Source organism: Pteronotus mesoamericanus, unplaced genomic scaffold (assembly GCF_021234165.1).
Source record: "Pteronotus mesoamericanus isolate MK-2021 breed Mesoamerican mustached bat unplaced genomic scaffold, CSHL_Meso_final scaffold_85, whole genome shotgun sequence".
Classification (NCBI taxonomy): domain Eukaryota; kingdom Metazoa; phylum Chordata; class Mammalia; order Chiroptera; family Mormoopidae; genus Pteronotus; species Pteronotus mesoamericanus.
In genome coordinates this window covers 55261605-55277826 of record NW_026555329.1, presented here as the reverse complement: position 1 = coordinate 55277826, position 16222 = coordinate 55261605, and the positions used below count along the sequence as shown (strand labels likewise).

The window sequence follows — 16222 nt, the reverse complement described above, 5'->3', positions numbered from 1 at the left end:
TGATGACTCGATAATCTAAGGAAAGTCTTCCCTTTTCCATTCTGGCCCCACAAGTGCCACCAGTACAGTGAGGAAGCCCCAAATGCCCTGGTTACTACATGGCAAGACTTTATCAATAGGCAACCATAGTTTTTTAATGATGGATTTTTTTTTCATAAATAGGGTCTTTTGGAGAGAAAAATTCCATTCTAAGCATGATTAACTAAGGAATATGACTTAATGTAAATGAGCTATTATATTAAATACCAGTATGCCTGAAGGACAAATGCTGCTGCATTGGTGGCATGGAAACATTCAGCTACTCCATTAAAATCAGGGTCTTTTGTTTGCTGTTGACAACTGTAAATGCACTGAGTCCATTTGACTTGTGCTTGTATTTACCAATATCTGGATAGTCAACTAACCAAGATATCACACTGGGTTAGGAAAGAATGGAGAAGGTGGGTACAACTGGAAGTGATGAAACATTCACAAAATAGATTTCCAGCAATTACAATCATCCAGAATATAGCTCAAACTGAGGAATAAGTGAAAAATAAGCCTCAGTATTAAGGAAAATAACTGCTCCATAAGAAGCCACCCTTAGGCACTAAAATGAAAAGCTAATAACTTAGCATTATGTGCAAAACTAAAGGCACTGGTTTAATATATTTGATATTCAAATTACACAAAGAAACCTAAATTTTGTCCTAGTTTAATTCACAATGGATAAGAAACAAGTCATTTCAGATTATATTAGTGAGAGGACAACAAAAATAAATAAATAGAGAGACTTGAGGACAAGAGAAAATGCGAGAACAGATTTCTAATTCCCATACATCCTTAACCAAATCCTAAACTTTGTCTGAAGAAGAAAAAGTCAACAGACTATAAAACCTGCAAGGCACCATACATTTCCGCTCCCAGGAAGTGGGCAGCACACTCTCTCCCACTGAAAGTGGCTCCCAAGTGCCCCTGACACTGACAGCCACGCAGCACTGCCTGTGAAACTGGGGCTGGCAATGAGAATAAAGGGTCACTTCAAAATTAGTAATCAATTAACAGATAAATAGGTAAATGAATTAATAACTATTTCAAACCATGCAATGAACACCAGAGTGGAATTCATAAGTGATAGTGAGTCCTGGAGGATATTTTAGCAAAGGGGTGGATGGAATTAATAGAATGAGCAGGGGAAGAATGCGAAAGGCACCGCAGAGATCAGAGTAGCAGGACTCAGTATGTAAGTGTATTTAAGAGTGAAGAAATCAAAAAAGACCTAAAGGTCTTGAGGCTGAGTGGAATCAATTTCAGTATTTAAAAATGTGAAGGCTTCTGTTTATTAAAAAAAAAAATCGTTCACCCAAACAGGGAGACAAGTAGGAGCTAGAGTATAGTTTTTCTCCGTTTGGCTTCAAATTCAAATTAGTCATGTACGGTCCACTTCCATTATGCCAATGTGAAGCATATAGATTTAGTACTGAAAATGCTCATCATCAGATTTATCTTTCTCCTTTTACAGGTTAGAAAGCTGAAACTCTCAGAGATTAAGTATCTTGTTAAAGTGAAATAAATAGTGGTATCTGCAGATAGAATCGGGATCTTCCATTTTCATTATATGATGTTCCAATCCAGAAAGCAAATTTGCCAGAACATTATCAGATGTCAGGAAATACAGCAAACAGAAATTAATTTTTTTAAAATTAATTAATATTAAAAGGAAATTTACAGGTATACTTTATTTTACAAAAATCTGTTTCTGAATTGTGCCTAGAATGAAATTTCATTAATCAGAACATACTTAAATATAACCAGAGGAGCTCACACTTTAAAGGAGCCCCTGTAATAAATTTTTAAATTACTTTATTTATTTTCAGTGGGAAGTGAAGGGAGGGAGAAGAGAGGGAGAGGAACATTGCAGTGAGAGAGAAACACTGATCAGTTGTCTCTTGCATGCTCCTTGCCTGGTGACCAAACCTGCAACCCAAGAATGTGCCCTGACTGGGAATCGAACGAGCAACCTTTTGGTTTGCAGGACAGAGTCCAACCAGCTGGGCCACTTTGGTCAGGGCTAATACATTTTTTAATAAAATAGAAGTTAATCAGATTTTTGCTCTATTTGATTGTCATATATTATGCTTCCTTATTGGGAGACCCTCCAATAAATAAAATAGGGAAATTAAAAGAGCCCTGCCTAAGTCCTTGTGCAGTAACAACTAAAGAATCCCAACATTAGAAATTAAGCAGAAATTCTTCAAATTGCCATAGAGACAGCATTTGAGAGTCATCGCATGTTTGAAGTGTTAATGTTTAAAATAAATATTAAAAATTAACTCTCCTATCGGATTTTTAAAATGAGCCTTATACTGATTCAGAAAATACTCAGTGGATTAAAAAGTAGAAAAAATTTTATCATGAATCCTTTTACAATCATGTCAAGATGTTCATGTTCCAGTTTGTACCTGATTTAATAATATTATATTTGGAACAGTCATTTACACCCCTGAAACAAGGAACAAATGTCCAGCATTAAAGAAAGAGAAGGAAACATTCCTTCAAATGCATGAACTCAAAGCATCAGTAAAAGAATTCCAGCAGCACTACTGAGTTATATCCTGAGCAATTGAGGGAAATCCAAAATGCTAAAGTTCACTTAAAAAATTTAATGTGTTTGATTCTGCCAATCATTTCAGATGAGGCAAACTGACAATCTGGTCCTTCTGCATCTGCCAATGGTGGTTGTGTGTACGCACAAATATGGGAACCCTTATTTTGTTGTATAGGTTCTCTCAAATAAAATATTATTATTGAGGGGTGGGGGAGTGTAAAAGTAAGTGGAAGGAGAGAATGACTCGTCACAAGATGGGCTGCATCCTGTTCCAACTGTATCTCCAAAGAGATCATTGAGACTGTAGCATTTGCTCTCTGGAGCTCAACCTAAGCCAGACAGGAAACTCTTTGTAAATCGGGTCCAATAGCCAAAGTTATTCATTCACAACAAACCTTAAACCCTGTCACTTATGGAATCCTAATGCAGTATCCCATAGCTTACTCTTATCTCCATCCCCTCCTTCTTCATTTTCATCACCAATCACCACACCTCACAGAATGCTCAGAGACAGGCTGCAATGGAGGCCTCTTCAGGTCTATCACCCAGAGCTAGTCCAAACTAGTCCTGAATTTTTCTTTCCCCTCTCACCTTCTTGAACAGTTACTTGTACTTCTGTTCCTGCATTATGGTCCTTATTGTGAGGATGCTGGCTAGCTAATCTGTGCCAAGGTGTTCATGAATGAGATTGGTTGAAACTGTTGCCCACCAGGAAGTCAATCTTCATTTTAACATGGGCCCTTTTGAGATAGGTGATTTCAATCAAATAATGATGTCAATGCCAAAGATGTCATACTTAATGGACAGTGATCTGGGGGAAAATGGTTGGCTATACCTCTCAAATCACTCCCAAGAAGAGAGGAGTGCATCTAAATCTGAAATTGTCTTGGATTTGGGTCAGGTAAAGTGTTTTTACTGGTCACTGAATTCACTAAAATTATGCTTACTTTGAAGAGTTTTGATATTGACAGAATTCATACAGTAGATAGGACCTCAACTCTCAAGCAAATGAAAAATAAGCAAAAACTCATTTTCTTTTTTTCTAGTTGTTTTTAAAAGATGACAAAAACACTTAATAATACTTATTTTTACAAACCTGAATGAAGTCAAATATGGTAAGAGGCAGGAGATCATCCAAAATTGCTGTATCTTTGGAAAATCTATTAAGAATCTCACCTATAATATAAAAGAAGATAAACTTCTCAAAAACAAGTAATCTTAATAAGACATTAATATTTGATAAATTTGGATCATAGCAGACTCATTTAGAATTCAAGAATTAGCATGTAATCTGATACATAAGGACTTAAAAAAATTTAGTATTCCTCAAAGATCCTAAGTAATTGTTTCTCACTTTTAAACCTTTATAATATACAGATTGCTGTACGATTCAGGCCAAAAATAATGTCTCTAACAGAGCCCATATCAGAATTATGTCAGGAATGGGTATTCATTCTACTACCACATCACACTTGCAAGCCTAGCTATGTTTTCATCATTCCCTTACATCTGTAGTCCACACTGTATAGTGCTTTTTCTCTGATTTTCTCACCTTTCTGATGCACCTCTGCAGAACCCATGGCTACTCCAAATCCTACCTGCCCATTACTTGAACATCCTTTGCCATGTTCTCTCTTTCTACCCTCTTCATTGGCAATACAAACTTTCAGCCTATTTTCTAAAGACCAGATTCACATTTATAAGTCTGATAATTTTTCCTTCAATAAAAAAGCATTATATATGAAGTGTCAACTACACACCAGACACAATGCAAGGCACTGAGGTAACACAGGTGAATAAACCATGATCTTGCCCTTGAGGAATTCATTGTCGGGGGAGTGAAACATACAATTGGATAAAATACAACATAATACTGTACACACAACATCATATTGAATATTATCATTCACATCCCCCCCATTTACTGCAGGACAAAATCCAAAAGTCTTAGTTAAATATGCAATGTCTTCCATGATTTGGTCTTGAAAAACCCCTAGTTAAAACAAGCCTTCTCTATTCAAACATTCTGTGTTGGCCAAATTGTTTTATTCTTTTTAAAATTTTATTTCTAATTATAATTGACATACAGTAATATATTAGTTTCAGGTGATTACTGATTAGATATTTATATATCTTAAAGTTATCACCTCAGTAAGTCTAGCACCAACCTAGCACCATACATAGTTATTTTATTATTATTGACTATATTCTCTATACTGTACTTTACTTTCCCATGGCTAATTTTATAACTAAATCCCCTTCTTGGTTTATTCTATAAATATATTCTATACTGTTCTACCTCCCTGCTTTTTCCATTTGGTTCCCTCTGCCTAAAAACCCTTTATTCTCATATTTATTTGTCAAAATCGATGTCTCCTTCCTGGCCCAACTCAAATGCCTCTCCTACACAGAAACGTCAATGTTTGCACCAGCTCAAATTAATCCTTTTCTCATCTGCACAAAATTCCTTTACTGCATCTTGTCAGCACTTCTGTTATATGACTATATCCATGTTTCATACTATATTAGCTTGTATACATGTCTTATCTCTGTTTCTAAACTGTAAACTGCTGAAGGGCAGGGGATCATGCCACATTTATTTTCTATCACTCATAGTCCTCAGCAGAAAGCCTTATTTGCAGGAATTATTTATTCAATGCATACTTATTGATTTAAGTCACTCTCTCTTAGCCTTAATCAGTATTTCTTTTAGCCTATTAAAACACATGTGTATATCTTTCCATAAGTTACCAAAAATTGAAAAAAATTGGTTTATGGTATATATACTGTTCAAAAAATGGAAGTCCATTTTGGTGGAAAAATATCATTCTAGTGGTGCTTATTATATTTTAAATGGTAGTATCCTCTCAAAATATGCATTCACATTTCCATTTATTTGACATATTTTAGTGAGCACCTACTGTGTGTCTGTATGACTTAAGGTCATTTAAATAACAACATAGGAAAAACAGACAAGGAATCAAAGAAAATCAAGGTAAGTATAAAATGGAATAAGTGCACACCTGAGAGAAACTGAAGTACACATACAAGGAAAGACAGCATTGGTTGCTGCTGATTGTAGCAGAGCAGGCAACATAATGAGAAAAAAATGGACCATATATCAGTAACAGCAATGTTTCTTAAAATAAAGTACCATCCTTGCATATAGAAATTGGGGGTGAAGGTAGGTGTGGGAAAAGGACATCTAGATGTTGTAAGGTCATCTTGCTATTTCAGTTCCCATGAGCATAAATAAGGAAAAATGCAAAAACAGTGATGTTTCAGAATCTTCCCACAAGGCAGATTAAAGTTTGGAAAGTAAGATGAATAAGAAAATAAAATGAATGGTAAGCATTTAAATATGAAAGAGAAAAGGTTCTGAACCATTGTGTGTAGTGTTCAAGGGAATGAGGAGCTCTGAAGCATAAAGAGGGGAATGGAAAGGACAACCCCTGTGGGAACAGGGCCCCACAGAAGGAAACAACAGGGAACTGACATTTATTTCATGTTGGCCACGAAACAGGCGGGAAGACTGCCTGTTTCACTCTCACAACGATACTCTGAGGTCACTGCTTTACAGATGCAAAGGCAAGGCGCAGGCTCAGGAGAGTAACTTGCCCATGATCATCACTCATATAGGGACAAGCCTGGAAACAATTCCCATGCTCTTTCCATTATGTCTCATTGCCCATTTCTGACTGCTAGCAACTTTGACAAACACTCTATCTTCTTTAGGTCTCAGTTTTTCCATAAAAAAAATAAAATCACTGGATCAAGTAAATCTGACATTCCCTTTTAGGTCTAAAATTTCTTAGCTGTAAAACAGAAGGTTGGTGATGAGTATATTCAAATGAGTCAAGGGCTTTAATGGCCCACTGGGCTTCAGAATGAATATAAAGATCTTCATGCAAACTAACACTGAAATTTTGTTAGCAAAAAAAAAAATTGATGGATATTTCTTATTTTGAGATTTGTAGATACAAATCACTCTAAAATCCTCAATCTTGTCACTTACTCTTTGCTTTATAATCAAATGCTTCTGTGTCTCCCTTCTCTCCCTGTCTGTGAGTTCTTTGAGGGCAAGAACTGAGCCTCATTCACCTTCACCTTCATACCAGCCCCTGGCTTAGTGCCACACAAAGGAAGTGCTGAGCAGACTGCTGTAAGAATGAAATTTGGAGAACTCCTTATTCAACCCGACATGTGAATTTGTCTAAAGGGGAATTAATTAAATTGATTACTTTCAATGTTCCTTATTGCCCTTAGTTTTTTAAATCTTTGGTCCCTTTATTTCACTAGTCTTTTTTTCTGTGACTTTATTTTTATTGAGGTATAACTGACCAATAAAATTGTAAGGTATTTAAAGTGTGCAATGTAATGGTTTGATATATGCATAAATTGTGAAAGGATTCCTTCCATCAAGTTACACATCCATCACCTCTCACTTAAGTTTTATTCTCTTAGCAAATTTCAACTATACAGTAAACTGTACAGTCACATTATACATTAAATTCTCAGGCCTTATTCATCTTAAAACTGAAAACTTCTACCCTTCTACTAACATCTATGATATTATAAAAAATACTTTTAAAATACATTTGGGATTTCAAACACCAACAATCCTCCTTCCACCAAAAAAATGAAAAAAAAAAACCAACCTGAAACTTGTATGATCATCTTTCAACAATTACAGGGAACTAGATTATTTTACTCCATCAAAAGACTTTATCAGTAAAAGAATTTTATATTTTCCTTGATTGCCTCAATCTTTTCCTCTTTTACACAATGCCACATATTGGTAACAAGATGCCTTGAGGGGGTTAGACCAAACATCTGAATGGAGAACTGACCCAGAAGGGCTTGCTGCTGCTATTGCAATGTTATCAGCACAAACAGCTACTCAAATTATCTGATACAGAAATATGGAGAACAATAATATCAGACAGCCCACAGGTTCCAAAAAATCTACATGCCTGTCATAAGGAAGCTCAATAAAGGTGCAGATGCCCCTGTGCAAAGCTACTACTAGAAAACCAACTAAATCACAGGCCCCCCTGGATGGTGGAACAGCAGTTTCATTTTGTAGACCTAGTGAAGTACCTGTTTTTAACATGTTGAGAGTTGACATAGATGCATGAAGAATAGAATGTAACATTTTGTGGTGTAAAATTTTTGACACTGTGATTAGAGAATGCACCAGTGGTAAACCTCGGACGAATCCCAGAGCAAGCAAAGTGTCAGCTACTCCCACATAAATGTAAAAAACATAAAAGTGGCTGGTGCTGGTGATGATCAATGCATAGCTGTTATTTGTACTTCCAGTACTATTTCCTTTGTCTTGAAGAGGTCTTCTGTAAAGTGAAGGGAAATTGTTATTCAGCAACCAAATCTTCCCATTGAATTTCCAATATATGTAAATGAAACTGAAGTTGAGTCTAAAGAAATACAACATATTTCATTAGCAGAGTTTATGCCTTTAATCTGAAGGATTTACTTTAGCCATAAAGTAGATTAAACTTTTCAACCATTGAAATATAAAAACTTGATTTTTATTAAGTATGCAGAGAAAATTCTAATATATAACATTGTTTTAAATATTTTCATTACATCTTATGAAAATTAAACATAACAATTCGTTAGAAATTAGTGAAGAGCTGCAGGGTCTGCACATGCTCACAACTTTAAACAAAAGAATTTGATTTTTCACTTCTATGATATTGTGCAGAAATGAAGCACAGTGGATGATACAATATTTAATTAGACCCAAATAATCAATAGAAACAAACTACAATTCATAATAGCACATGGAATACTCACTGTTTAAGTAGCCACAACACAACCAAAGAAACAGCCACCTGGAATGGAACAAGCAATATACACTTGATTTTTTTCTCCATATTTACTGTTATTCCCACACCCACCTGTAATTCCACTACAACCAACATCAAAATACACACAGTTTCATTCTCCTTTTCTTTCCTGGGTCCAGCACCTGCAATAATTGTTCTTAGAACCATTATTGTGGTGAGAACATGTTAAGTTAATAGGATTCAAATTTCACTGAATTAAATACTTTGTCATTTCTTTCCTTTATTCAACAGGAAGCTTCATTGCCCCACAGGAGAGCTAAGATCATACTTAAATGTTTTAAATAAATTTTATTTATTTTTATCTGGCAGATAGTTTATAAATAACCAGATAAATAATTTCATTTGTTAAGCAGTGATTATGAGGGACTGATATCTATGAGACTAATTAATTATTGGAAGAGATGAGATTAGTATTTATGAAAATCAGTTAAAAATCTCAATAGTTCAAAAATCACAGTTTATGAATAAGGATAAGGTGTATTCAGGTTAAAACATACACTATTGGTACTATTGCTTTCTCAGGTAGGAACTGGCTGAGGGACAAATGTTTTTTGTCATAGTTAAACAAGAAAAAATTAACAACTGTTAGTTTGTTTACTTCCTTTGATATTTAAATGATCTGTACTCTGTTCTATATCAATTTGATTTTCTATTCTCCTAAACCCTGTGGAGAAACAATCTTCTGTTGATGCCCCCATTACTGTAATACTAGAAATGACAGAAATGATACAGTTTGCCCAATAATAGCTATACCAAAAATTCAAATTAAAAAAACAAGAAATTGTGAGTAAAATAATTTGAAAATGCACACAGCATAAAAATAAATAGAAAAGAAACAAATATACTTGGTATAAATCTACAAGTCTTATTTCATACTCAAATTTATCTTAAGTATTCAATAGTACTATATAAAATTTATAAAGAACATTCAGCATTAATTAAGAAATTATATTATAATGTCCTATACTTGAAACAGGTATATCTCTTTTAGTTAAATTCAGATTGGAGTATAATGATGAAAAATCTAATGACATCAATCTTGCTTTCCTACTTTTCTTCATTGTATGCATAGCCTTCATGCACCATATTTATAAAAAGAAAACTATTTTTGTTTTCTTGAAATTCAAGTAAATTCAAAATGATATGAAACTCAGCAATAATTTATGTCAAAAGTCTTTGTCCCTGTACACATGTTTTTCTATTTTCTAAGACTAATAAATATACTTGAAAGTCTAGATAAAGGCCTCTATGAAAAGTCATATATTTATGAGTCACTCTTTGGTTATTGTAGTTCCACTTTATTCCAATTAAAGGAGGGTCAATAATGTTGGCATTACCAACATTCACTGGTAAATCCCAGAAATAAATATTTTATATTTAACACTTTATATTTACTATGGAATAATAACTAAAGCAGTTTTCCAAGAAATTTGTCTAATCAGTGTAATATAAAGTTTGTCCTGGCTCTTGTGGATAGAGACAAGGAGCCTGCAACCCAAACAGTTTGTATTGACTGGAACAAAAACCTTTCCAAGCACTTCACACAATGACTTTAGCCAAAATCCTTGGACCATATAGAAACAGTTGAGGAAGCAAGTTCTACCACTTCACTTCCAAAATGTTTTCAGATTATAAAAGATCCTACAGTTTATGATAGAGTCCTAGATGGTTAAAACAAAGAGGTCTTTATTTTCAGGGGTTTTTTTCAGTTTTTATCATTCCATATCACATAGAAAACAGTACAGGATAGACCAGCACTGTCCAATAGAAATTTAAACAATAATAGAAATGTTATTTACATGTGCTGGTTTAGTATCATTGATCCTTTGATGTACAGTTAGAGTGTGTGAATGAGGAAGCTAATTTAAAATTTTATTTCATTTTAATTAATTTATCTTACTTATATGGCCATATGTGGGTGGTGCTTATTCTACCAAACAGTGCATGCACAGATTATAATAACTGTTATGTAGGGGTGTAGATAGAGTACTTATCATATCTGCATGTTAAGCATCAGGAATCTGATGATGGCATTCTCCATGAATGGCCAAGAAGACAATTCATGAACATTGCAAATGGAACCAAGATGAAAAATAAAACCTATATTCAGAAACTGGGTCAGAATTAAAATTATGTAAGTAATTTGTCTACATGATTAAAATAAAATGGATATGAATACAGAATATCATGGTATATACATATGGAAAGAGAAGTCATGTGTTTATATTTAAAAACTTATTTGCTAAATGAATGACTAAACGTCTTAGGAGTTGTGATAGATGATAGTTAATCATGTATGTAGTAAAACCCTAATAGTATGGTTTCAAAAATAAGATGTAATGTAGAACTAAAGCAAGAACATATCCAGGACTTACGAGGAACCCTGGCCAAATACAATTCTGATATTCACAACTAAAGAAAATAAATTCAAAAGAGAAGAAAACTGCCAAGGGCAATGTGATAAGGCCTTGTTTATAAAAGGCTCAGAAATATGAATACAAGCAAACAAGGTATAATGGTCCAACATTTTATCATGACAAACTTTGACTACAGAGAAGACACACTTAAATATTTCACTGTGGAATATCTGCAGAAACCTATAAATATGACTAAGGTTCTCAACTCTACCATGATGCAAAACATTGATGAGATATTTCAATGATAATGAAAAAAGAGAACACTGTTATCAAAGAAGGAGGGTAAAAATGGCCACATAACAATAGCTGGTGTGGCTCAGTGGATTGAGTGCTGGCCTGAGAACCAAAAGATCAACAGTTTGATTCTCTATCTGGGCACATGCCTGAGTTGCAGGCCAAGTCCCCAGCTGGGGGCATGAGAGAGGCAACAGATGACTGTTTCTCTCTCACACCAATGTTTCTCCCCCTCTATTTCTCCCTCCTTTACCATCTCTTTAAAAATAAATAAAATATTTTTTAAAAGATGGTAAGTAGCAAAGGTAAGTATGTCTCGCCTCCTCACATAACCATTTCAAAATTACAGCTGAACTACAAAACAACCACCATTTGGAACCACAAGAAATCAAGCTGAAAGGAAATCCTTCAACTACAGAATTAAAGAAAAAAACCACAACAAGACTGGTAGGAGGGGAAGAGGCACGAAACAAGCTAGTGCCACACACACATGGCAGATAAAAATCAGAAGGGATATCTCAGGAGCAGGGGCCCCACCTCCCCCCCAGCCCCCCAGCCCAGAGTTCCAGTACCAGAAAGAGAAGTCCCTATAACTTTTGGCCATAGAAACCAGTGGGGAATGAGGCCGTGGAAGACAGAAACTTCTGGAGCCCCAGGCAGTTCCTCTTAAAGGATCCACACCTGGACTTATTCAGACTCATTCCCTCTGAGCTCCAGCATGAGGGCAGCAGACTAAAAGGCACCAGAGACATACAGAGAAGAAATGAATTGTCCAGCATTAGGGCAAGAGCTAGAGGGAAGCTTTCTCTCACACAGAAGTGCTGACAGAGGCCACTATTGCTTTTCTGAGCCCTCTGCATTTGCATCCTCTGTTATGATTTAGTTTCTAGCCCAAAGACAAGGGACCACTGTTTTTTTTTTATTATGTGAGCTAATAATATTGTACACATGTGCAGAAACTCAATGCTCAATCACTAATTAATTAATTTTACATAACTTTGAAAGATACGTAAGTTTAACTCTATAGAGTTGCATGGGAAAAAAGTCCTGTAAATTAACATAAATCACCACCACATTCAGATAGGGCCATTTTTCTTACATAATATTATAAATTGAAAACAATCAAGAAATGTGATCTTTCAAAGCAAAGGTTTGAAACATTAACAATTATTAAGGGCTGGTTTAAGATTAAATGTAGCACAGGACTGGGTTTTGTTCACATTAATGTCAGTCATTTGGCAAGAATGGCATACATTAATTAGAGAAATTTAAAATACATTTCAATGCAATTTTTATTACTCATATGAAGTGTTAAATTATCCAACCTCATTTTTTTTTTGTTAAAGTGTAAAAGGAATCATTGAAACTTTCGTTATGTCTGTGTTATGGACTTGTTCACCTTAAACTATTTTAAGTTTTCAAAGGGTAATATGACCTTAAGGCTATTAATGAGAACAAGCATTGCTCAAAAGCCCTACATTAAGTGCTTTATCATCATCATGTCTTTTAACACACAAAAATGGCCTATGAAGCTGATATTCTTAGAACCTCCATTTTATAGATGAGGAATCCAAAGCTCAAGGAAGTTAACTAACTGATTGAGTTTCATAGTCTTAATAAGATAGTTAGAATTCACAGCCAGGTCAGTCTAATCCCACAGTTGGAACTATGCTATACTATATCTCACATTAAGCCTTCATTTGGTTTATTAATTTAAAGTGGTAGTATGGCAAAAGAGATATAATCAGAACCCAAAGATAAAATGGAAAACGGTGGTTTAGAGGTGAAATAGTATGTACAACGTTTTAGGACATACCTTTACATATTTAGCACAAATATGGTCACAGAGGAATAATGATATTTTATGTAGACTTTTTTTATATTCTCACAAGAGAACTTTTTTTGCTTTTAGAGAGGGAAGAAGGGAGAGAGAGAATTATTGCTGTGTGAGAGAGAAGCATCTATTGGTCACCTCCCATACATGCCCAACTCAGGGATCTTATGTGTCTGGACTGGGGTCACATGTGCCAGAACCCAGACTGGGGATGGAGACAGGTATGTGCCTGGACCAGAAGTGAACACAGAACCTTCTGATTAAGGGAGATGCTCTAACCAGCTGAGGCACACTGGCCAGGGCTTATGTAGGCTTCTGAAATGAAGTTACAAACATCTTAATAATAACAGGACAAACATGTAGTTATCAGTTTGGTTTCATATATATATCCATGCTCAGGAAAGGCAGCTTTCCTCCTGGTTCATTTCTTCCCTAAAAGAAGCATGGGCCTTAATGTTAGGTTTAGATTGTATATTAGGATATATCCAGCAGTGTCCTCTGGAATAAATATCTAGAGTAAGTAGTCATTCCACAGGCTGAATCCAATCCACAGGTGTGTTTTGCTGTGCCTCTGTAGTGTTTGTTTTTATTTAATTGACTACTCACATCTAAAATGGGAAAATTTTATAGAAAAATCTGAGTTTCCATTTTATTTTGATAAATAAGAAGACTTTGCAAAACTGATCCCAAATGCCCTTATGACAACTCCTTGGCTGGTGCTGTTATAGCTGCCCCTCTTAGATGATTGAGGAAGGTTAGATGCTCTCCATTCATCTTCAGAGACACTGCACCCATCTGTCAAGCCCCTTTTGCCATTTAGATAGCTGCTCCTGATCTAGAGAACAGCCTCATCCACCAACCAGCTTCAGGAACTCCTTATGTTCATGAGGAACTGATCTTGTGGCCAACTTTGCTGTTTGTTTCTCCCCTTTTTTTAAACCTACTGATATGAAGGACAGCAGGGGCATGGCAAAGACCCTGTGATGGGGGCTTTGAACAAAAACATTCTGTAAGCAACTGGGTAATTCAATTTCTAAAAGGGTTTTCTACAATGATTACTAAGCCACTAATATATGTTTATTTCATTTGTTAATAAAGTCATTTAAAGGTGGTGATTCATCACTTGCATGTTTAATAATCTAATATCTAGAGTCAAATGAATTTAAAATTTAGTACAGAATGACTTTCAGTGTTTAATTTCAGTCCATATAAAGGCATTCTACACTGAGGTTTTGAATCTCTCTAGTAAAAACTCTTCATATAGAAGATATGTGTTTAAGTCTCTTTTATATAGCATATACATATTAATAAAATACCAGTTGAAAAACTATATAAAACTACAAATACTATTTTACAATATAAAATTACATATACATATATACTTATTTTTATACTTATTTATACATGTGTATATATACAAGGGGGGCCCAAAGGAAAAATCAGAATTATCTTCTGGAGGGCAGGTCCCTTGTAGTACAGCCTTCCCCACTTGCTGACTGTTCCAGGAGCCCATCCGTACCAGTGTGCCAGCTGGCATTGTGGTAGAGGCTGCATTCAGCTTCGGCAAATATTTTTTTGAAGACTCTTTCAACACATTTGCCAATTTCATTGGTGGGTGATTTAGGAAAACACCTGCCCACACTAGCTAAGTGTTGGGCAGTTTTTGACCAAAAACAGCATGAACCCCATGTTCTATCATTCCTATTCACCCCGTCTTGCACACAGTGATTTTGTTTCTTTCCTCAGATGAAAAAGTCCTCAAAGGGAAACATTTTGCCAATGTGGAAGACGTGAAACAAAAAACAGCAGGAGCAATAAAAGTGATCAAAATCAACGAGTTCAAAAACTGTCTTAAGTGGTGGAAAAAATGTCTCAATAGGTGTATTGTATCAAATGGAAAGTACTTTGAAGGTGACTGAAGTTTAAATATGTAGTAAGAATACACCATGTTTTATAAATAAATTCTGGGGGTTGTTTTGGGTTCCCTCTTGTATACACATATATCCTTCCAAACTATTCTTATTTTGACTTTAAATCAATAATATTTTATAGCAGAAAATATTTACCTCAATGAGAAAAATAACTAAACACCAAATCAGCACAAAAATTAAGCTCTTGTGGACAGTAATATATCTAAGGTATGTGTTCCATGTAGTCACTGCTGGTATGCTCTCTGTGTCATCAAAAAAGCACTCCTGAAAAAAAGTACACATGGTTATTACAATGAGGCTATACAGTTTCACATCACCTATGTGGTTTTATTTTGAATGTGTAAAAATAAGAAAATATTACTATTTGAAGCTGGTGAATTTCAACAAATATAAACCCTTATGAATGATGCATGTAGTGTCACTCCACAGCCAGTATGTCCACTGGAGCAACATAGCTTTTTGAAAAATGAGAAACACTGTAATTCTTCAAAATCCTGAAAGCATATCACTGATTATCTTTGGGCAATTTTACCATTTTAATGCTTATCGATGTCACATCTTTCACAAATGAACGGTACCATTAAACTAAAGCTTCCCAGAACTCTACTTGATTTAACTTATTTCTTAAGGGAGTCTATGGATGAGTACAGTTTGAAACTTTGCTATCTGTAGAAATCTCCAAATAGACCTGGGGCCAGTTGATTTTTGTAAATTCCTAAATGGCCTAGAATTATCTCTCTTCCCACGTATGATTTAAATTACAGAATTCTACTCCTCAGTATATTTCCCTAGAAGTTTTTGTCATATGTAGGTGCATTTCAAAAATTTGAAAAGGTGTGATTCTAGGTAGTCCAAAAGGAAAGGATACTTTTCTTTCTCATTAAGTCAACAAAATTCACAGAAGAGGCACTAAAGCTTCAAAGAAGGAGTCCTATGAAATTGAAACATAACACACTGGTTAGTATGAAGATTTCTGGAGTCCAATAAACCTGGCTTTGAATCTGGATTCCACATTGACTTCCTAGATGCTGCTTGAATTTGGGCAGTTGAACTTCTCTAAACTTTACCTACCTTATCTATAACTGAGGTATATTCTAGGGTAGTAATAGGGACTAAGTATATGCAACCCAGTAGTAGAAGCAATCAATAAATAATAGCTAGGTATTAACCAAAGAAATCACTCTTTACAACTAAATTTATAGGCTCAGGCTTGAGAAATTCATTCAGACTGACATTAAAACTACATAAATAAATTATCCTTTAGGAAACCATTTTAATAAGTATATGAATACTGAAAGTATGTATTTTAGAGATAACCTATCATGTTCTTTCATTTTCCAAAGGAGGAA

The 16222-nt window shown here is 35.0% G+C and overlaps 1 protein-coding gene across 1 annotated transcript in view; it reads right to left on the bottom strand.

Moving 5' to 3' along the window:
* The window catches only part of CFTR (CF transmembrane conductance regulator), a 195913-nt gene that overhangs the window by 88464 nt on the left and 91227 nt on the right, over positions 1–16222 (bottom strand). Inside the window, exons 15-18 of the mRNA XM_054564044.1 lie at positions 15009–15137; positions 8405–8442; positions 7688–7938; positions 3684–3763 (exon numbers count right to left, since the gene is read on the bottom strand). Of these exons, the coding sequence (XP_054420019.1) occupies positions 3684–3763; positions 7688–7938; positions 8405–8442; positions 15009–15137 (498 nt within the window). The remainder of the gene's footprint in view (positions 1–3683; positions 3764–7687; positions 7939–8404; positions 8443–15008; positions 15138–16222) is intronic.